General features: G+C 38.0%; 1 protein-coding gene across 3 annotated transcripts; it reads left to right on the top strand.

Moving 5' to 3' along the window:
* Positions 1-621: 621 nt before the first annotated feature.
* mbd3a (methyl-CpG binding domain protein 3a) lies at positions 622-21,740 on the top strand. Of its 3 annotated transcripts, none has more exons than XM_082173236.1 (7): positions 622-768; positions 3,067-3,223; positions 4,227-4,364; positions 7,697-7,787; positions 9,603-9,780; positions 13,167-13,313; positions 20,749-21,740. In XM_082173236.1, the coding sequence occupies exons 1-6, from the start codon at positions 755-757 to the stop codon at positions 13,309-13,311; spliced, it is 723 nt and encodes a 240-aa protein (XP_082029362.1). In that variant the 5' UTR covers positions 622-754; the 3' UTR covers positions 13,312-13,313; positions 20,749-21,740. The 3 variants fall into 3 exon arrangements, with proteins under 3 accessions (XP_082029362.1, XP_082029361.1, XP_082029360.1); XM_082173235.1 differs by lacking the exon at positions 20,749-21,740 and adding an exon at positions 13,628-16,888 and having other exon boundaries at positions 649-864; positions 13,167-13,351; XM_082173234.1 differs by having other exon boundaries at positions 650-864.
* Positions 21,741-22,017: the final 277 nt, after the last annotated feature.

Genomic DNA, 22,017 nt, shown 5'->3' with positions numbered 1-22,017 from the left:
GTTAATTAATATCACTCATTACTTAAAAGTATAATTACACTAACAATGACAGCTTCAAATAAAGTGTAACCATCACCTTTAATGTATATGCATGAGTTTACCAATAATAAAATGTGCTTTTACATTAACCTCATTCATATACATAAAATAAATTAAGGTTTTAAATTAAAATGGATGAGTTTTTGAATCAGGCTTCAAATCTTTTAATTCACAAGTCGTAGATAAACCGTATCAAAAATGCTTAAAAATTATGCTTGTTTAACTTAAGTTGGTTTCTCTCTCTCCCTCTATACACACACACACACACACACATATATATATATATATATATATATATATATATAGACACAAATATATATTCTAAGGTATTTCATGGACTGTTGGCATTTAAAAATACACTTATAAAGGTTTTGTGCCTTTTACATAACTTTCTTGGTACAGCGAGTCGACTCTATCTGAACCGTAAGATCCGATTCCACGAGTCACCGGCGCTCTCCTTTGTTAAACAACAATCGACTACCGAGAATCACAACGGACACGTTTTCAAGTATTTATCCTTGTTTAAGTCTCTTTTAAAGTCGATCTACGTGTTTTTACCAGCTCCTCAGACGAATGAACAGCGAGTCGACTCACTGTTCACAGAGAGTCATCATGAGTCAGAAGGTCGTGAGGTGAGCGGATAGAGAACAGCGACTGGCCGCCTTTAACCCCAAACATCCACAGCTTTTCCTTCCAGAGAGACTCCGGGAGAAACATGGAGAGGAAAAGGTGGGAGTGCTCGGCTCTCCCAAATGGTTGGAAAATGGAAGAAGTGACCAGAAAGTCGGGCTTGTCCGCGGGGAAAAGTGATGTCTATTATTTTAGGTACTGCAGCGGGATTAGCCGGAGACCAGCGAGCCGAGACAAAAACTGCCTTTATATATCACTTTACAATTACTAATCCGACCTCAATTGGCTATTTTAGTATTCTAGTACGTTATTATTCCAGATTATTGATGTTTGTCGCGCGCACATTAAACAAATCGTGTTTTGGCATCTCGTGAGAGTTAGCACTGATCGCTAATCTGCGTTAGCTGGCATGCTAACTCATTGTTTTTGTTTTGGTCCTCTCTGTTGATTTAGTTTAACTATAGTTTTGTGCTAGTTTTAATTGAATAAAGTGTTCATTATAGAGTAACTATCGTTTATGTTCGAGTCTACACTGTATTAATGAGAAATAGTTGCTCGTTTATTGTGATGCAGGGGCTGCAAACTTTTGGCTTTATTTAGGGAATAGCTGAAATATGAAATACAATGTACGCTAGATGTCGAAGAAATACCAGTGCATATGAATATGATGATCATTTGTACTATGGTATTCCCGTCTGGTACTGTCACTGTACTACGGTACCAACAGTTTTCTAGTGTGTTTATTGTGTTGCTTTACTCAATCCTCAATCCAAAGTCATTTTTACTTTTGTGTGATTTCTGCAAAGGATGTGCTTTATATTTATAATCATAGTTCATATGCCAAATATTATTATTATTTTATTTTTTAGGGATGCACTGATATGTAAATTTTGGTCGATACCGATAATTCTTTATATCTGAAAACCGATATATCGGCCGATAAATCTAAATCCAAAATTGTATAAATTTTTTGAGAGCCTGATTACAAAAAGCAAAAGTGTCACGATTAATAGACACGTCCAGTGCACTTCAACATAAAAAAAAAAAAAGTAAGTTTCACTTACCAGTGCAAGTTTTAAAATTAATTTTACACTCCTATGGCCAATTTTCCTTACAAAAATTTTTTAGATTAATATTTAAAGCACTTTAAAACCATCATGTTGAACAGTGCACATATGAAGTGTCTAAGCTGAAGGAAATAATCCATAATTTATCGGCTTTAATATATCTGACAAATCTTCTTATTGGACTGATAACAATAATATTAAAAATGAATATACAGTACAGGCCAAAAGTTTGGAAACATTACTATTTTTAATGTTTTTGAAAGAAGTTTCTTCTGCTCATCAAGCCTGCATTTATTTGATCAAAAATACAGATTTCTTTTTTAATATTGTGATATATTATTACAATTTAAAATAATTGGTTTTCAATTTATTGTATTTTAAATCATCATTTATTTCTGTGATGCAAAGCTGAATTTTCAGGATAATTACTCCAGTCTATCACATGATCCTTTAGAAATCATTCTAATATTCTGATTCATTATCAAAGTTGGAAACAGTTCTGTTTAATATTTTTTCATAACCTGTGATACTTTTTTAGGATACTCTGATGAATAAAAAGTAAAAAAAAAAAAAAAAAAGAAGCAAATGTTTTAAAAATAGAAATCTTTTGTAACTGCAATATACACTACTGGTCAGCCATTTTTTTCTTTCTTTTTTTGAAATAAATCAATACTTTTATTCAGCAAGGATGTGTTAAATTGATAAAAAAATGATAGTAAAGAAGATTTATATTAAGAAAATATTTTTTTATTTTGAATAAATGCAGTTCTTTTTAACCTTTTATTCATCAAATATATTAGGCAGCAGAACTGTGTCCAGCACTCATAATAAATCTCAATATTAGAATGATTTCTAAAGGATCATGTGATAGACTGGAGTAATGATCCTGAAAATTCAGTTTTGCATCACAGAAATAAATGATCATTTAAAGTATAATAAATTGAAAACCAATTATTTTAAATTGTAGTAATGTATCACAATATTACATTTTTTTCTCTGTATTTTTGTTCAAATAAATGCAGGCTTGATGAGCAGAAGAAACTTCTTTCAAAAACATTAAAAATAGTAATGTGTCCAAACTTTTGGCCTGTACTGTATATCAGATGACACTGATATGGTGGCTGATATATATCGTGCATCCCTAGTTAATTTCCATTTGTTACATTAGAAAATGATGTGTGTTTCTGTGGTGATTGATCTTTTCATTGTTTGGCACAGAATTATTTGTGAAACGCGAGCTGATACTCAGTTTTCATGTTTTAAGATGCTTGGACATTTAAGTCTGCCTGGACAATAATGAATGTTTCTTGAACTCTCCCTTCCTCCTTAGTCCAACAGGGAAGAAGTTTCGGAGTAAGCCACAGCTGGTGCGTTATCTGGGAAACTCCATGGATCTCAGCTCCTTCGATTTCCGCACGGGGAAAATGCTCATGAGCAAACTGAACAAGAACAGGCAGCGGATACGCTACGATAACAGCCAGAGCAAGGTGAGCGTCAGGACACAGAGTTCATGAAGCGTTACAATGTCCTGATCATGTACTCTCCCCCTCACGTCATCCAAGAGGTTCATGTCTGTCTTTCTTCAGTCGGAAAGAAATTAAGGATTTTGAGGAAAACGTTCCTGGATTTTTCTCCATATAGTGACTTCAATGGGGTCCAACGGGTCCAGATGTGAGTTTCAGTGCAGCTTCAAAGTCTCGACACGATCCAGCCGAGGAATAAGAGTCTTATCTAGACAAACCAGCCGACATTTTATAACAAAAATAAACATTTATATACTTTTAACCACTAATGCTGGTCTTGCACGTCCACAACTTCACGCATTACGTAATCAGGTTGGAAGGTCACACGTGTTCCGGTTCAGAAATGTAGGATAGGGGGGAAAACTCCATCTCATTTTCTCCTCCAACTTCAAAATCATCCGACATTATTGTTTTACCTTTTATATTTTTGTAAAGGGCGTTTGACTCAGTCTTTGCACATTCGCTTTGTTAAAAACTGGGTCGGTTCTTCCGCCTATGTCACACTTGACCTTTCAACCAGATTATGTAATGTGTGGCGCATCACAGCTAGTGCAAGATGAGCATTTGTGGTTAAAAGTATATAAATGTTTATTTTGTTCTAAAATGTCCACTGGTTTGTCTAGATAAGACTCTTATTCCTCGGCCGGATCATGTCGAGACTTTGAAGCTGCACTGAAACTCACATCTGGACCTTCGACCCGTTGGACCCCATTGAAGACACTATATGGAGAAACATCCTGGAGTGTTTTCCTCAAAAACCTTCATTTCTTTTCCACTGAAGAAAGAAAGACATGAACATCTTGGATGATGTGGGGGAGAGTAAATTATCAGGACATTTTTATTCTGAAGTGAAATAATCCTTTAAATCAAACTCACCACCTGTTGGTTTCCTGTAATGCTTTTGTCTGGATCTGTTTGTTGTGTTGATGTTGAATGTTTTATAAGAGATGCCTGTTTGTTTGTTCAGGGTAAACCGGATCTGAACACATCACTGCCGGTCCGTCAGACGGCGTCCATCTTTAAACAGCCCGTCACCAAAGTTACAAATCACCCCAGTAACAAGGTCAAGACAGACCCTCAGAAAGCTGTGGACCAGCCCAAACAGGTAAACAGCACAGCTGGTGTGTGTGTATATATGTATATATGTGTGTGTTTATGTATATATATTTGTATATATATACATATACATGCATACATACATACATACATACATACATGCATACATACATGCATACATACATACATACAAACAAACACACATTACCGTTCAAAAGTTTGCGGTCAGTAAGATTTTGCAATATATTTAAAACATTGTAAGGTTTTTGAAACATGCTCACCAAGGCTGCATTTAAAAAAAATACAAAATACAGTAAGAACAGCAATATTGAGAAATATTATTGTAATTTAAAAATATATTTTTTTCCTGTGCTCCAAAACAAAAAGTACCATAACTAAGGGTGTGTTCACACTTGGTTTATTTGGTCTGGACCAAAAAAGTTCACCTGGTCCACTTAGTGTTCACATTTGCATTTTAACACCGAACCTAGAGGCATAGGGATATGTTCACCAATCGATCGGCTTTTATTATAATAATAATAATAATATAATAATAACCTTTATTTTCTATAGCACCTTTAACTGTACGTCTCAAAGCGCTTTACAGAAACAAATAAAACCACAAAAATACACCATATAAAATAATCCACAATATAAAATTAAAGCAACAAAAAATACACCATATAAAATAAATAATGCACAATGAAAAATGTATGCAAATATTCAATTAAAAGCTACCCTTAAAAAATGTGTCAGGTAAGATTTAAAAATGCTCAGAGATTTTGCTTGCCTTATCTCGATCGGTATTATTATTATTACACGTATTTCATGTCGGAACTCACCGAACATCCAAAACAATGCTGTTCTGGGCTAAGTGCAGTCGTTGTATGTGCGTAGCTACTAGGGGTGGCACGGTACATGAAAAAACATCCGAACCGTTCGGTTCGCTTGTCTCGGTTCGGTGCGTGTGTGCGTCGCGCGGTTCGCACGGTTCGACGCATGCGCAATGTAGCCTTGTGCCCGTGCTACTGCTAATACAATGCTAAATCATAAATCAGACAAATGTAGAATAACATTACAATGTCCAGCAATCGATTTAAATAGTACACTGGGTTTACTTAGACATTTAATGAGATCAACTCCACTAGGCTATATGTTGTTTTTTTCACGTGAATAAATAGGCTACATAGATCGACTGTTCCACGTACCGGTATGTACTTTAATGGTCCAGTGGCAGAACTTGCCAAGCGTGTCAAAGGTTCTGAGTTCTAATCTGCACTCGTATATATTTTTCTTTTTCATCAAAACCGATTATGTTTATCAGCGGTTGTATATCAAGCAGGGACAGATTTGTATGAATTTTGTTTTGTGATTTCATCGGAACGAATAGAGTAGCCTAGAGTCTCCTCAACGGACTGAAGCGCGCGTCTGAGTGAAGAATGTGCGGCCGCTGCGGTGTGTGCGCGAGCCACGAGAACACTGTATCAGCGCCACTGATCGCAACGGCAACGAGCACTTTGATCACTTGATTAAAAAAAACACATTTCAGCGCTAGATTGCTTCTTATTTAACAAACGAACGAAACGAATACTTTGCTAGTTAACTGGAAATGTTTTATTTATTTGTATTGGTACATCCGTGCTGGGACATAATATCAACCCTGGCAAAAAGTGGTGACAAATAACTGTCCGACACAGCCCACGGGAAATGAGAAGCTGCGTTTTGCAAACACACCCCATTTATGAAATAAATTAAATTAATAATTAGATAATTCAGCTATATATCATATGCTGAAGTAAATTTTTGGAGTGTTAAAGATTAAAAGAAAAAACAACAACAAGAACCGTACAGAACCGAAAACCGTGACCCTAAAACCGTGATACGAACCGAACCGTGGGTTTTGTGAACCGTGCCACCCCTAGTAGCTACATATGATGGTATTATGACCAGCTGAGAATTCATTTAGAGCTTATAAAATGTGTAAAGGAGTCAAAACAGCGTCAGGAATCTCTCCGTCACACACACACACACACACACACAGATCTGCTGCGACGAGGCGTGGTTCTCATGCCTGTACCGAACTGTGATGGGCAACATCACAACTATGATGAGGAAAAAACAGGTGTGCTTGAGTATTCTGTGCTTTTTAGGGTCAAATCTTCCTGTGTTTGGTTTGTTTACATGTCTTTATTTAAATCTGCATAGTTATGATATTTTAACCTTTTTAAAGGGTATTTAAATTTGATCAATAAATTCAATTAGAATAATAAGACACTATAGGGCTGTTACCAATCAAATTAAATAATTTACACTGAAAAATGACAACTGCATTAAAGGTGCTGTGTGTACATTTTAGCGGCATCTAGTGGTGAGGTTGCGAGTTGCACCCAACAGAAGTTACGGTGGCCGACAGGAAGTGATGTCGTCGTCTGAGACAGCAGAGAGTAGCCAGTTAAGCAATGAGGTTTCTGTACAAAGATAAATTAAGAAATTATGTTTACATAATTAATCAGTAAAACGATGTTATCGCGAATATTATTGTCACTTGTTCATCATTGTGTCAGTGTTTTATTTGCTGACTTTAGCTGAAGCTTCTTTGCACGAAGAACAACAACAGTCACGAAACGCGTTCTGTAGTGGTTTGTCCGTTCAGGGCCACCGTAGAAACATGTGGATGTAAGCGGACCCGCGGTGTGTGTAGAGAGAAATCACTCATTCTAAGCTAATAAACACATAACGCTTCATTATGTTATCTCTTTATACACCACTGAAAACACAGTTATGAATATGATATTACATTTGTCAACAGATCCTCCTAAATATTACCTTTAAATAATGTTATGAGAATGTTTTAAATATTTTTTGAATATACAAATAAGAAATGTTGGATGGGTAAATCACCAGTAGGTGGCGGCAGGTGACCGTCTTAATGAGTGAGTCATTCATTCAAATGATTCGTTCAAACGTCTGATTCTGTCTTCCTGGTTTTGGTTGGTTTACATGTCTTTGGTCCGTCTAGCGTTCATATTTCATTCGATCCGCACCAGAGTTCATTTGGAAGGGGATCGAGACTCCTCTTTTCAGCGTCTCGGTCAGCCTGTTTGGTTCAGATGGCAGCGTTCACACTTTTTTCAAATGAAACCGCACTAACAGAGCAATCGCACTAGGGTTAGTTTTAATCAAACCAAACATGCCAAGTGTGAACACACACTAAATCAACCTGGGGTGTGTTTCCCAGACACATTGTTAGCTAACTATGATTGCACGTTCCATTGAACTCTATTGGTAGCGAACATAGTTGGCTTTGGGAAACGCACACCTGGCTAATTAGTCTCTGTAACACCAGCAGTGGTGATGACCTTTGACCTGTTTATTTCACAGCTGTTCTGGGAAAAGAAGCTGAGTGGACTCAATACTTATGATATAGCAGAGGAGCTGGTGAAGACCATGGATCTTCCTAAAGGTTTGCAAGGTAAATCTGGAAAAGAAGCTCTCAAACATCCTTTTCTACTGAGATAGTGCCGTTTCCTAAGAGTAGGGTTGGGTATCGTTTGAATTTTAACAATTCCGATTTCAATTCTGCTTATCGATTCTGATTCCAATAAGGTAAAAAAACATAATTCACATTAGGGCTGGGTAAAAAAATATTGATTTCTCGATTTTAATCGATTCTTAAATCCCAAGAATCAATTAGTCATCCTGTGTTCAGTTGATGAATGACTGTAACATGTAGCGCTGCATCCCATCCAATAAATCGCAATAATCTTTGTGCTTTGTTACTATTGATATGAAACAAAGTCTCAGATTTCAAATTACTCAGATTTTACAAATTTCTTACGAAATTCAAAAACATAAATACTGTTTTGTCGCTGTGGCGTGAGATCTCTCTGGCTCAGCTCTAGAGAAGCACATGATCTTCTCCTCCGCCTTAATAACACCAGTTACAGCGTGAAATAAACATGAATGAGCTTCTGAAAGTGTGTTAAAAGATAGAGTAGAACTTATCGAAGTCCGTATCATGTGACGTGGAGTCGCCCAATCAGTGTTTCAACCGTGGAAAGACGTCAGTAAAACAGCTTGTAAACAATGTCATGTGATGTCACATTTACCTCAGAAAAACCATATCCAGTGACCATAAACTCGTCAGTCAGCCAGAAAAATTAACTCTAGTGAGGAGCATTTTGCTAAATATATGCACCGTATTACATATTCATTATAATTTTTTATATTCTTACATTTTTAATGCATGTTTGAATAAATCTGGCAGGTTTTTATGACAGCCACCATTTAAATGTTTATATTTCATGTAACTTTATTATTATAAAAATAAATAAGTGTAATTTAAGTGTTTGTATACAAATCAGTAAATTTTTACCTTCAATATTATAGTAGGCTAATGAAGCCTATAGGCTCCCACTGACTCCCATAGTTTACAACAGTTCAGAGATTTGTTTTCCTTGAGAAAATTTGCCATGTATTGTCCCTGATATCCAAAATAATCAATACTGAATCAAATCGAATCGAATTGCAAGCTTGTGAATCGAAATCGAATCGAATTGTGAAATTTGTGTCAATACCCAGCCCTACTTCACATTTAGTCTTATTGCTAAACATTTAATTGTAGCTGAATATCATGAACAAAAATCAACAGGCTAAAGAACACTTACACAAGACATTTTTTTCCTGTGGTTTAAAAACACCATAGCAAGAACAACCAGCCTAACTAATATACATGTCAAGCATTATTTAAGACAAGTAAACACTCAGTAATTAAAAAAGAACATCTCTAAAATTTGCAATCGCAACAAAGACACAACAGAACAAACATACGATTAAAATAAACAGTGTTTTTAGATTTTCAGGTACAGAAACTAATCAAATGTGAAATAACACTGCACTTTATAAATAAAACATACATTACAAATATAGCTAGAAAAGTTATTCAGTCAAATCAAAATGTCTTTTGTTGTTTGATTAGTGTTATTATATAGACGGCAGCAGGAATATTAGGCTGCTGTCACTTTAAGAGTTTCCCAGTATAGTTACACAGCACAGGAAACAGGGCACGAGTCGTCTCGCTCTTGAACTGTTTAAAGAGGAATCGAAATTTTAATTTTATAAAAAGTATCCGATTCCCGACCTTAAGTATTCAATCCCAGAATTGGGATACATTTTCGATTCCCAACCCTGCCTAAGAGCTTCTGATGATTTCCTACAGAAATGCGCTGAATTGTGCGGCAGTAATGCAGTATTGTGTTTGTAAACTGTGTGATGTTTGAACCGGCAGGTGTTGGTCCAGGTTACTCAGATAAGACGCTTCTCTCGGCTCTAGCGAGCGCTCTGCACACGAGCTCGGCTCCCATCACGGGTCAGCTGTCCGCCGCTGTGGAGAAAAACCCCGGCGTTTGGCTCAACACCACACAGCCGCTCTGCAAAGCCTTCATGGTGACCGATGAAGACATCAGGTACACACTGCTGGTACAGGTCTACACAGGCTTTAAACTCAAGCCCGAACCCAAAATCATTCAAACCGACCCGACCATTACGGTTATATTTCTAGCCTGAACCCGAGGTCCGTTTCTCACAGTAAATACCTTCTTTTTTTTTGCAATATGTGACCCTGGACCACAAAACCAGTCACATGGGTACATTTTTCGAAATTGAGATTTATACATCACCTGAAAGCTGAATAAATAAGCTTTCTATTGATGTATTGTTTGTTAGGATAGGACTGACTGAGATGCAACTATATGAACATCTGGAATCTGAGGATGCAAAAAAATCGAAACATTGAGAAAATCTCATTTAAAGTTGATCATTTATGTTCACGATTGCGCTTCATTCACTCACAAAAATAAATGTTTTATATAGTTACGGTAGGAAATGTACAAAATATCTTCATGGAACATGATCTTTACTTAATATCCTAATGATTTTTGGCATAAAAGAAAAATGGATAATTTTGACCCACACAATGTATAGTTGGCTATTGCCACAGAGATACCCGTGCGACTCGAGACTGGTTTTGTGACCCAGGGTCACATATGCTGTATTTTAAGGTTGCTTGCAATGATAATAAAACAAATACATGTAGGCTACAAACACCGCCTCACCGAGACACGGCCCCTTCAGCACACAAGAGAAAAGAGACAAAGCACACGGACCGACTAATTACGAAGCTTTGATGTGGTTGAACAGGTGAAACAGTCACAAATTCCTCTGAAACTCAAAACAAAGCTTGCGCAGTTGCACAACTATTTACATAAATATGTCCTTCTCAGAGTCAGTACGTCATGAAGAAAGAGAACAGCTTCGACAGGTTTCAGCGCCGCCGTCCTCTGATTGTGGTGTTATGACTGAAATAGTGTGTGCAAAACAGTTTTATAAAGTGATTATGATCAAATAAAAATGATTCAAATATCATTTTACAAAGCGTTTTGTACACGTGCTCCTGCGCGCACTGTTACAGTCACAACACCGCAGTCAGAGGACGGTGGCGCTGAAACTACACATGTACTTTCGCTCTTGCGTGATCATTTACAATCACAACTGTTGGAGAAAAATTGATATTTTATGATTTTTTCATTAACTTTCTTAGACATTGTGTGGTTTTAAGCATTCGTTTCTCTTCTGGAATTTATGTATGTTTGTGCACCTGGCGTAAGCAAGACACACACAGTAAGACAAATGGTTAAGAACCTTTAACTCTTTAGGTATGGAAGATGATTTAGCCAAGGTGGGGTTAGAGAGGGGTCACTCTATTCTAAATCAGCTAGATGTGGCCATGCTGGGTCAGTGGAAAACTACAGAGGAAAGACCTGGAAGGAGGAGTATAAGAAGGGAATTTCCTGGGCTGGGTGTCAGGTCTTGCTCATGTCACGGGGGAGCTGCTGTGATCGTGTGACTAAGCCTCTTGCAAGAGAATAAATATCTTTTAAAATACAATTTGATTCTTGGCTCTTATGCCTTTTTTTTTTTTTTTTTTTTTTTTACATAATAAAATTGCCATCGGTTCATGAAATCGGCTAAATTCAGTGTTCAAATCAAATCCAAATTCAGCTAGAGTCATCGATCAGAGCATCCCTAATTATGTGTGTGTTTTATTGGTGGTTGTCATGATCACATAAATATGTGATCATGAACATGATGAACATGCTCTCTCATGCTTTCTCTTATTTTCTGTCTCACCCAGTCATTTTCTATGGATGGTCATTTCTGTCCAATATAAGCTCAGATCAATCAGTCAGTTTGAAGAAAGAAAGAAATAGCAAAACCTGTCCTAATTAAAAGAAAGTTGACATAAAGACTGACCCCAATATTTGGTGATAATATAGAGTAGTGAGTAATGACAGATTTATAAACGATTTTTTGTAGGCCGGTTATTTTTGACCGGAACATTAAAGTGTAACAAGGTGGAAAAATGAATCTCACAAATGTTGGGTAAGTAGTTACACCCTGTGTGAGTAAAGTCAGTGAGTTGGAGTCCAATGCGATAATGTTAACTAGCATTTTCGGGGGGAAAGAAAATATTCTCCTGGTCAAAATGACCCGAACACAACTACAATAAAAGAAAGAAAAAAAAATTATATAGCAAAAACTCCATCAATGATAGTAAAATATCACGTGTCTCACGAGTCATGTCTGTGGTTTGGTACCAGTAAATGGTTAGACTTTACAATAAGGTTCATTAGTTACTAACATGAACTAACCATGAGCAATACATTTGTTTCTGTATTTGTTCATCTTTGTTAACGTTAGTTAACCCTTTAGAACCTGAAGCTAAAATAGGTGTTTTTCACATAATTAGATTTTTTGACTGTACAATTCTACAACAATATTCTATCTTCATGTGCAAGGTGTCATCTTTTTCAGAAAAAGATAAGCTTTCAACAAATTACAGTTATGGACCATTATTGTGTGTGGTGAGTTTGTAAATAGAATTTAAATAGACAAAAAAAAAAAAGAGAATAAATGTACTGATTTTTATTTAGAAAAAAAAAACAGAAAAAATCATGAACGAAAGAAACTAACACTTTAAAGTTGAAAAATGAACTATAATACATATATTCAAGTCTTTTTTGTGACATTGGGTTGCACAGTTTTCATTTAGGACACTTTTTTTCATACACGCACACATACAACTGCACGCATTCATAGACACGCACACACTCATGCCCACGCTTTCATAGGCATGCACACATACACATGCTAAGATACGTGAAAGAGTAACGCCATCCGCCTCCCAAGTTTCATTCAAAATCATCCCAATCCCCTCTTCTTCTGTCTAACACTTCTTTCGCCATGTATTTGTACGTTTCTTTTATTATTTTAAGCAATCCAAAACACTCTAACCTGCTGCCCTTCGTATCTCTCTGTTCAAATCCTTCCTTCCCGCTCTGCTGTCATTTGCAGATGGAAAGCATGACATTACCGTAATAAGCCGTATATTGGCGAAAAGCGCATGATGTCTACTGTCAGGGGCAATTTGAATTATTTTGATGAGTTAGTGACATGAATACAGCTTGGTTGACGACACATCTGGTTTTAAAGGGTTAATAAAAATCCAGCTGTTCATTGTTAGTTCATGTTAGTTCACAGTGCATTAACTAATGTTCACAAGATTTCAATAAAGAATTAGTAAATGTTGAAATTAACATTAACAAAGATGAATGACTGCTGTATACGTGCAGTTCATTACTAGCTCATGTTGTCTAATGAACCTTACTGTAAAGTGTGACCCAGTAAATGAGTAATCTGTGTTGGAAACTGCAGAAGGCCTTTAATGAACATGACCGATATTTGAATGTGTTAATGGTTGATTGAGATCTGAATGATGGTGTTGTTTCCACAGAAAGCAGGAGGATCTGGTGTTCAGCGTGAGGAAGAGGCTGGAGGAGGCGCTCATGGCAGACATGCTCGCACACATAGAGGAGGACACCGGAGATGCCAGATCCCCGAAGGACGAGTCCAACGATGAGGACATGGAGACTGTATAGCTGTAAGAGACACAACAAATCATTCTTCCTTCGGGAAACGGTTCACCCGATTAAAACTATTCATCTAGTTTATTTACGGATAGATTATCAGGGGTGTGATTCTTCCGGATATATCCGGAAATCCGGCTTTTCCGACCTGAAAATTATGCTCTCGTAAATCAGGCAAATCCGCTTTTCTTTCTGTTTTTTGCAGGTCGCGCTCAAAGCACGGTTCGGGTATTGGTAAACATGACCGCTCACCGCTGTCAACGTTTTTTGTGCCTCTGATTCATGTCTTCATGTCCGTTCATTTGTCACGATGGATCTTCCTTCAAAGCAGAGCTCCACCAGAGAGCCTGCACTCGTTGCGGAAGGTTATCTAAAGTGTGCTAAGAATTTTGGACATGTGGGCGAACTATTTCTTTTCTTAGCTGAAGCCGACAACTGGACAAAATAAATGTAAAGAGAGACATAGTAGGTGCGCCGTATATTTTCCTGCTTTTTTTGCCCTTTGCCAATCACACCTATGGATTATAGAAGTTTTAAAAATTATACAATGTCCCTTTAATTTTTTAACGATCGTAGAAATGTGCAATTTTTCTGTGTAAAATACTGGTAACACTTTACAATAAGTCTCATTTGTTAACTTAACTCATGCATTAGTTAACATGAGCTAAAATACTTCTGCAGAATTTATTAATCTCAGTTAATGTTCATTTCAAAAGGTACTAATATATATATATTTTTTAATCAAATGTTAAGATGGTAACACTTTATTTTACAGCGTCCTTGTTACATGTACTTACCGTAGTAATAACAGTAAATTATGCATAATTACATGCAACTAACCCTCAACCAAACCCTAATCCTACTCTAACCCTATAGTAAGTACATGTAGTTGCTTAATATTACTCAGTGCTTAAATATATAATTACACTGTAACAATGACACCTTAAAATAAAGTGTAACCGTTAAGATTATTATAAATGTAACCATTATGCAACATGATAAAAATGCGACTATGGTTTCATTGACTAATACTAGACTAACATGCCCAGACACTTAGTCAACTAAAACCTGACTAAACAAAAACAGAACATGATTGGGTAACACTTTATTTTAGGCTGACGTAGTTTCATGTTACTACATGTAATTATGCATAATTTACTGTTATTACTATAGTAAGTACAAGTATAGTTGCATGTAGTTAATTAATATTACACTCAATACTTATTTGAGTAAGTACAATGTAACTACATCACCTTAAAATAAAGGGTCACACTTTATCTGAAGGTGTCCGTGTTACAATGTTACTATACATTTACTATATACTACATGCTATACAAGTGCTGAGTGATATTAATAACAACATGTAGTTAATATTAGGGATGCACTGATATGAACACTGGCCGATGCCGATGATTCTTTACATTTGAAAGCCGATATATGAGCTGATAATTTTCTTATCAGGCCGATAACGATAACATTACAAATGAACATATCTCGGCCGATACTGATATGGTGGGTTGATATATCGTGCATTAGGGTTGTGCCGATAGACGGTCGTATCGTGTATCGACGATAGTCAGAGATATCGCTGCTGGCAGATGCCTTTGACGATATCAATACGATAATTAGCTCGTTTTCCCATTAATGTATTAAATCATTATTATTATTATGAAGCTAGTATTGTTATTAAATTAATTAGGAACTACAATTAATTTGCCTTGCCTAAATTCATAACGACATCACCACATAACCACACTTGCGACATCACCGACGCGCGTATGAGATCCATTCACAAATTGTCAAGAGTGCTTGTTTTAACAGACGCATCATTCTTATACAGAGCCAAGATGAAGACGGCATCGTTGTTCGTCAGTATTTTGTTTCCATAGCACATTAACAAAACATTTAATGACACTAATAACACTAAAAACAATACAATTACAAAATATTAATGATAATAATAATATCACTAAAATTATATAGGCCTAATAACAGTCTTTAGTTCACGAACGCAGCACAACTCTGCCATCTGTGAAAATCAAAAGCAACTTCAAACACTTGTTTAACCAGTAATATTCTTCTAATTGTTTCACTGTCAATAATGTAAGTCCACAAGAGAAATATTAAGCCAGTAAATTAAGATAGTTGCTATACCGTTATATCCACCGTCATCTCTGAGAGAACGCGCCGCTAATGCAGCGAAAGCTCAGTCCGTTTCTGCTTTCACTCTCAGGGAATGAGCGCGTTTACATGCACGTTATTAACCCGATTATGCTGAATAAACTGACAATGCATGTCATGTAAACACATTAACCCGTTTTCCTTTATCGTAGTCAAGTCATAAGTTTAAGTATAACCGATCGACTTTTAGATTTTTGCCTTTGATTTCTCCCGGCATTTAAAACACAACCCGCGTTCTTTGGGCTTATTGAAGTGCGATATGTGAAGTGCATCCAGACAGAGAGAGCACTGGTAGGAGGACATAGATCGCAGACTCCGACTCTTTCTTGACCTAAGAAATTATTAAAACGTGTTCCCATCTCGTGCAGAAGAACAGTCAAAATGCTGCATCTGTAACAGCGCGAGAGGATAATGTGTGTCCGTAAATTTCCCGCTGACATGCTGAAGTACTCCGAGTCAGATACAAGAATAATTAGGATCTTTTTTTTACCTCACTATACCGGGAAATAACCTGATTTAGCCTATTAATAAACACTTCACCTTTGCTAGCAAAATAGAAAACAATTCTCATATATAAAACAAACGAATAAAACAAGCAAATTAACGAGTAAATAAGCAAGTTAATAATCAAATAAGTAAGCCCCGCCCCCTCACGATAATATCGTGTATCGCCGATCTCACAGGCTGACGATAGGACGATATGAAAATGGAGCATATCGCCCAACACTATCGTGCATCCCTACTTACTGTATAATTGGGGTTAGAGTTTGGTTTAGGGTTAGTAACATGTTTTATGCATAATTTACTGTTTTTTACTACAGCAAGTACATGTAACATTACATCTAAAATAAAGTGTTACCAAGTAAAGTGTAACCCACAATATACACACTTTCACGTACTCTAAATATAAGAAACTTTCACTTCACTTTACAATTTCTGTTTTATGTATACAGTCCTATAACATATTTCCTTCCACTGCTATTGTACTTTGAGGAAAACGAGAGTTTGGATGCGCATGAATTAAAAAAGATCTATTTGCTCTAAATTTTGCTTTCGTGTAACTCCGTATACCTCTAGTATCACGGCATTATATCCGCTTCAACACATTCATCTGCGTCGGGGAATGGGCTGATGGTCCAGTACGGATGTGTGCATTATCTTGTTTGCCAAGTTCAAGGGTCCATTAAAAGGCTGCTACAGTAAAAAGTGCTCAAAAGTTGGCTTTCGGTAGGGCAGTGCGTCATATTTAATGAATTTAAAGGGCTAGTTTACCCAAAAATGACAATTCTGTCAGTAATTATTCTTCCTCATGTTGTTATTGAAACTTGAACATCAGATTTTACGTCAGAATATAGGCTCACTATTGGCCAGCTTCACACGCATCACACACATGACCAGCGTCGGCCAATAGTGAGCCTCCGTTCTGACGTAAAATCTGATGTTCAAGTTTCAATAACATGGAAGCCTATGGAGGAGTGAGATAGCTCTCAGATTTCATAAAAAAGTTTTCATTTCTGGGTGAACTAACCCTTTAAGCTGTGTTGATGGGCTCAGTGTGCAGTGTCATATGCCAAGTTTAATGGTTTATGGAAAAACATTGGTACAGGAAAAAAAAGTGGATTTTGTTTGTTGTCCCATATAACAATTCTTGGGACTTTTTCATATTTCACAAGATCAAATCCCCCTTTATTACACAACTTTTGTGGTTTTAATGCATCCTTGCAGGTGTAGAGGAATGCTTATTTTCTTCTTTCAATTCTAACAGCGTTTATTGTGAGCAGAGCCATAGCCAAAGCCTCACGCTTCATCCTCATACTAGACCAACTGCTCTGACCAAATCCAACATTTGAGCACTTTTTATCAGCCCGATGCGTTGAAGCGCACACAAGGCCGTGATATTAGAGGTATACTGAGGTTTACGAAAGCAAAATTTAGAGCAAATAGATCTTTATTGATTCATGCACGTCCAAACTCTCGTTTTCTTCATAGTAAAATGGCAGTGACACACAAAGGAAATATGTTATAGACAGTATAAAAGGAAAATTATAAATTATAATACTGTGCACATGTGAAAAGTCGCTCGTGCGCACGCAAAAGTCTGTATATTTTTCATTTTTGCAAAGCTCTATATTAGGCTGCGTTTACACTTGGCATCAAGCAGATCGGATCATTAGCCAATCAGGACACGGTGCGTGTGTTTACACCTGTCCACATCAAGTGGCTTCTGGATCTGGATCACTGATCGGATCTCGCATTCCCGTGGAAAAAGAAAAAGAAAAGATGGCTCCGGTGCACAGTCGACCTGAAGTGGGGGGTTTTCAGTCGGGGGACATTTTACAAATCTCGCAAAATGAGGAGGATGATTATTAGCTGCAACTTGCAGCCTGCAAGTACTAATAATGTGGATAGATGCCGTAATGGAAACGGCACAGAGAAGCGTATCCGAGAACACTGCCAGCTGTGCTGGGAAAAATGCACGTTCTTTACAGAAAATGAATGATTCTGCAACTTTTGGGTGAGAACTGCGAAGGCAAACATTTCAGTATATTTGCGATGTACTTCGCACTCGACCGTATCGCAAAACCACACAGCTCTCAGTTCCGGAGAGAGGAGGGGGAATAACGACAGTGTGACGTCCACCTGTGAATGCAGACCTGACGACTGGATTGCGTTTACATTACACTGAGATCCGATCACAATGCGTCCTCCCGAACCTGGACACGCTGATCGGATAACATTCCCATCAGGAGCGTATGTGGACAACATCCAGATACAGGTCGCATGTTAATGCCAAGTTAGGCCCCAATCACACCTGACGCGTTCACACACAGCACTGCCAGTCGGCCCCGATCACACCTGACGCGTTCACACACAGCACTGCCAGTCGGCCCCGATCACACCTGACGCGTTCACACACAGCACTGCCAGTCGGCCCCGATCACACCTGACGCGTTCACACACAGCACTGCCAGTCGGCCCCGATCACACCTGACGCGTTCACACACAGCACTGCCAGTCGGCCCCGATCACACCTGACGCGTTCACACACAGCACTGCCAGTCGGCCCCGATCACACCTGACGCGTTCACACACAGCACTGCCAGTCGGCCCCGATCACACCTGACGCGTTCACACACAGCACTGCCAGTCGGCCCCGATCACACCTGACGCGTTCACACACAGCACTGCCAGTCGGCCCCGATCACACAGAACTGGCAGTGCACTGCGTTATTTATGTTGCCAAGTAAAAAAAAAAAAAAGCTTGAAGTTGCTTTTTTTTCAACTGCAAAAACGTGAGGCGCCTGGGCCGCATAATCAGCTCGCAGAACGCACACTGCCATAGGAAAACAATTGAAAAAAGGCGCCTCTCACTGCAAAAAAAACGCGTTAGGTGTGATCGGGGCCGACTGGCTCGTTTCCACTGAGTGGTACGGTACGGTACGCATTTATTTGCGTTTCCACTATCAAAAGTTGTGAATGGTACCAAAATGCAGAACCGTACCGTACCACTTTTTGGTACCCTTCCATTGTGGTACCTAGCACAGTGGTACGGTACTAAAAGGTGGAGCTAGACTCACTGCAGGACGTTGATTGGTTGACAGAGAATCGTCACTTGCGCGTGCTACAAGAGGAATGACAACATAAGAAGCGCCATTTTTTTAATATACAGTTTAATATAATATTACTGTTACTGTGTCACGAAATGTAATTTTAAGAGTTTTTCAGGCGAGAATGTAGTTGTTTAAAGCTCAAATCTGTGGTTTATTTATAAAGATTTATGAAAATTTGAGATCCGTGCAATCACCGGGCGCTCGGCGCTCATGTACCCCGCCTGGAACAGCCTTTCCTCGGCTGGTCTTTCTGATGTTTGCCGCTGACTCTGACATCTCTGTAGTGGTTAAACATGAGATATAATTCGTTTTGTGTAGACCTAACGGCGATCTTTGGTCTTGTGAATCTATAATTTGTTCCCTGGCCGAACTGAGGGCTAAGTGAAATTTCATAACTTTATATTTAGGCTATTTAACTTTACCGTTGTATCGTTAGACTAGAGCGCTGACTTTGTATGTTTGACTGAATTGTTTGCTTTATTTATAATAATAATTCATTACATTTATATAGCGCTTTTCTCTGCACTCAAAGCGCTTTACATGGAAGGGGGGAATCTCCTCAACCACCACCAATGTGCAGCATCCACTTGGATGATGCGACGGCAGCCATATTGCGCCAGAACGCCCACCACACACCAGCTTACTGGTGGAGAGGAGACAGTGATGAAGCCAATCAGTATGAGGATGATTAGGAGGCCATGATAGACAGAGGCCACTGGGCAAATTTGGCCAGGATGCCGGGGTTACACCCCTACTCTTTCGAAAGACATCCTGGGATTTTTAATGACTTTAATGACAGATTTTTAAATAAAACTGAAATTTAACAAAAAGAGACAGGGTTTAGTTTTGTAATTTTTTATTGTATTACAGTGAAGAAGATCAGAGTACAAATGCACATATTGCCTGAACCATATTTTTAAAAATTTAAACGAAAAGAGGCAGGGTTGTGTTATATATATTTTTTGTTATAAATAGGCTAACGTTACATGCAGTGAATATAATCAAATACGCGTCGCCTGGACCACATTTGTGTGGCTATAATGTTTAAGATTTCTTTAAATGAAAACGTAAAGAGGCAGTGTGGTGTTTTATAACATATTTCGTTTTATTGTTGCCTAAAATGTACATACAGAGATACCCGGAGTAGCAGAGCGAGCTGAGTGACGCTTTGAAGAACGCGCTGTTCCATCAGCAGAATAACCGGACTCGCGTCCTCATGAGTCATTCTCCTCAGCTGGACTTGGCAAGTCCGAACTTTGCGTACTTGCTATTGAGAAACGCCTAATGTCGGCGGCGGCGCTTCTTGTGACAAACATGCCGAGAAGCAAGAACCAGATCTGCTGTATGTCATCCGTTGTCGATCGCTTCTTTCCGGCAAGTAAGGGTACTGTTGGCAGTGGAAACGCTAGCCGATTCATGGTTTACCGACCCGAACCGTACCGTTCCGTACCGCTCAGTGGAAACGAGCCATTAGAGAACCAATCCATTTTGAACCAATGAACCATAATTTCTTAGGATCTTTATTCCAGTGTTTGAAATGAAACTTAAGTTCTTCAATCCCTCTAAGAAGTGATGTTGTTTGATTGTAATTCTCTCTCTCTCTCTCTCTCTCTCTCTCTCTCTCTCTCTCTCTGTGTGTGTGTGTGTGTGTTCGCAGGGTTGAGCGGTGGCGACGGGAACAACCTGGACAACAGTATCCCCCCCCCCCCGACACAAACCCAAAGACTCGGAGCGGATCCCTATGCAGAAAACAAGCCCTCTCTTCCTGACGTTCTGCTCTAACTCGACTGTGAAACTTCATGTTTTACTCCCGTAACATTTCAAGCAGTTTTTATAAAACTAAATGTGCTTTAACTGCTCTATTTTTGTATCAGATTTCTGACGTTCTCCATCAGCGTGTCCGTTAGGTTCGAGTGAGGTTTCGGGTGTGGTTTTTTTGTTTTTTATTACTCAGACATTGTAAGCTAAGATCATGCAACATCAGTTTTACACACATCAGTTTTTTTACACATAAGCAAAAAAAAAATGCCATGTTTTTATGACTAATAATAATAACTCTGAAATACTGTACTAGCAGTGGATGGCTGGTACAGATACGGTGCTCAAGTTTTGTCCTGGTTTCTTTACATTTTAGCTTTTGTTACGATGCCGTTTGAGCGTAGACATGACATTAGCGTGACGTTGGTGCTTTTACGTGTTTCCCCATCAAGCCTTGTATCCACTGTGTACATGACATCATTAAAGTTAAGTGAAAAAGACTGTTTTACTGTATTTCTGGAGCTTTTCTGACCACATCAGATCGGATCAAGCTGTGTTTGCTGCGGTAGGAAACTGATGCATTGGACATTATGCACTGATGCAGTATGATTTATGATTATGGACTGAAAACCTGATGGTTACAGTACTAAACTCTGATTATTTCCCTGTGTTGTCACTTATTCTTCACACAGCCACGGTTTAACTTAATAGATTTACTCACACCCTTAATTTTTTTTCTTATTTGATATCATATATGAAATATGGAGGGGACGTGGTTTTGTATGTTGGTTGTCCTTTATTTGCAAGAAACATTTTTGAGGATGCAATCCTTGTAGCTGAAGAAGAGAGAATTTTGTATACATGGCAAATAAAAGTCTTTCAACACGTCAACGTGTGCAGGATTTCTTTTAATGCGAGTATTCTTTAAAATACAGTAAAATCAGCAAAATTATGAAATATTATTACAATTCAAAATGGCTGTTTTCTATGTGAATATATGTTCAAATGTAATTTATTTCTGTGAATTTTCAGCATCATTACTCCAGTCTTCAGGGTCACATGATTCTTCACAAATCATTCTAATATGAGGATTTGATGCTCAAGAAACATTTATGATTATTATCAGTGTTGAAAACAGCTTCATATTATTTTTTTGTGGAAACTGATA

This window comes from Leuciscus leuciscus (genome assembly GCF_965113295.1).
Source record: "Leuciscus leuciscus genome assembly, chromosome: 6".
NCBI lineage: Eukaryota > Metazoa > Chordata > Actinopteri > Cypriniformes > Leuciscidae > Leuciscus > Leuciscus leuciscus.
The sequence above is the reverse complement of the archived record's forward strand: the minus strand, read 5'-3'. Positions and strand labels throughout refer to the sequence as shown.

Bases quoted from the DNA above. Each gene is read 5' to 3' on its own strand.
- mbd3a (XM_082173234.1), top strand. From the start codon at position 755: ATGGAGAGGAAAAGGTGGGAGTGCTCGGCTCTCCCAAATGGTTGGAAA. The intron at 865-3,066 runs GTACTGCAGCGG...CTTCCTCCTTAG, and splicing joins AGTGATGTCTATTATTTTAG to TCCAACAGGGAAGAAGTTTC. The intron at 7,788-9,602 runs GTAAATCTGGAA...TTGAACCGGCAG, and splicing joins TCTTCCTAAAGGTTTGCAAG to GTGTTGGTCCAGGTTACTCA.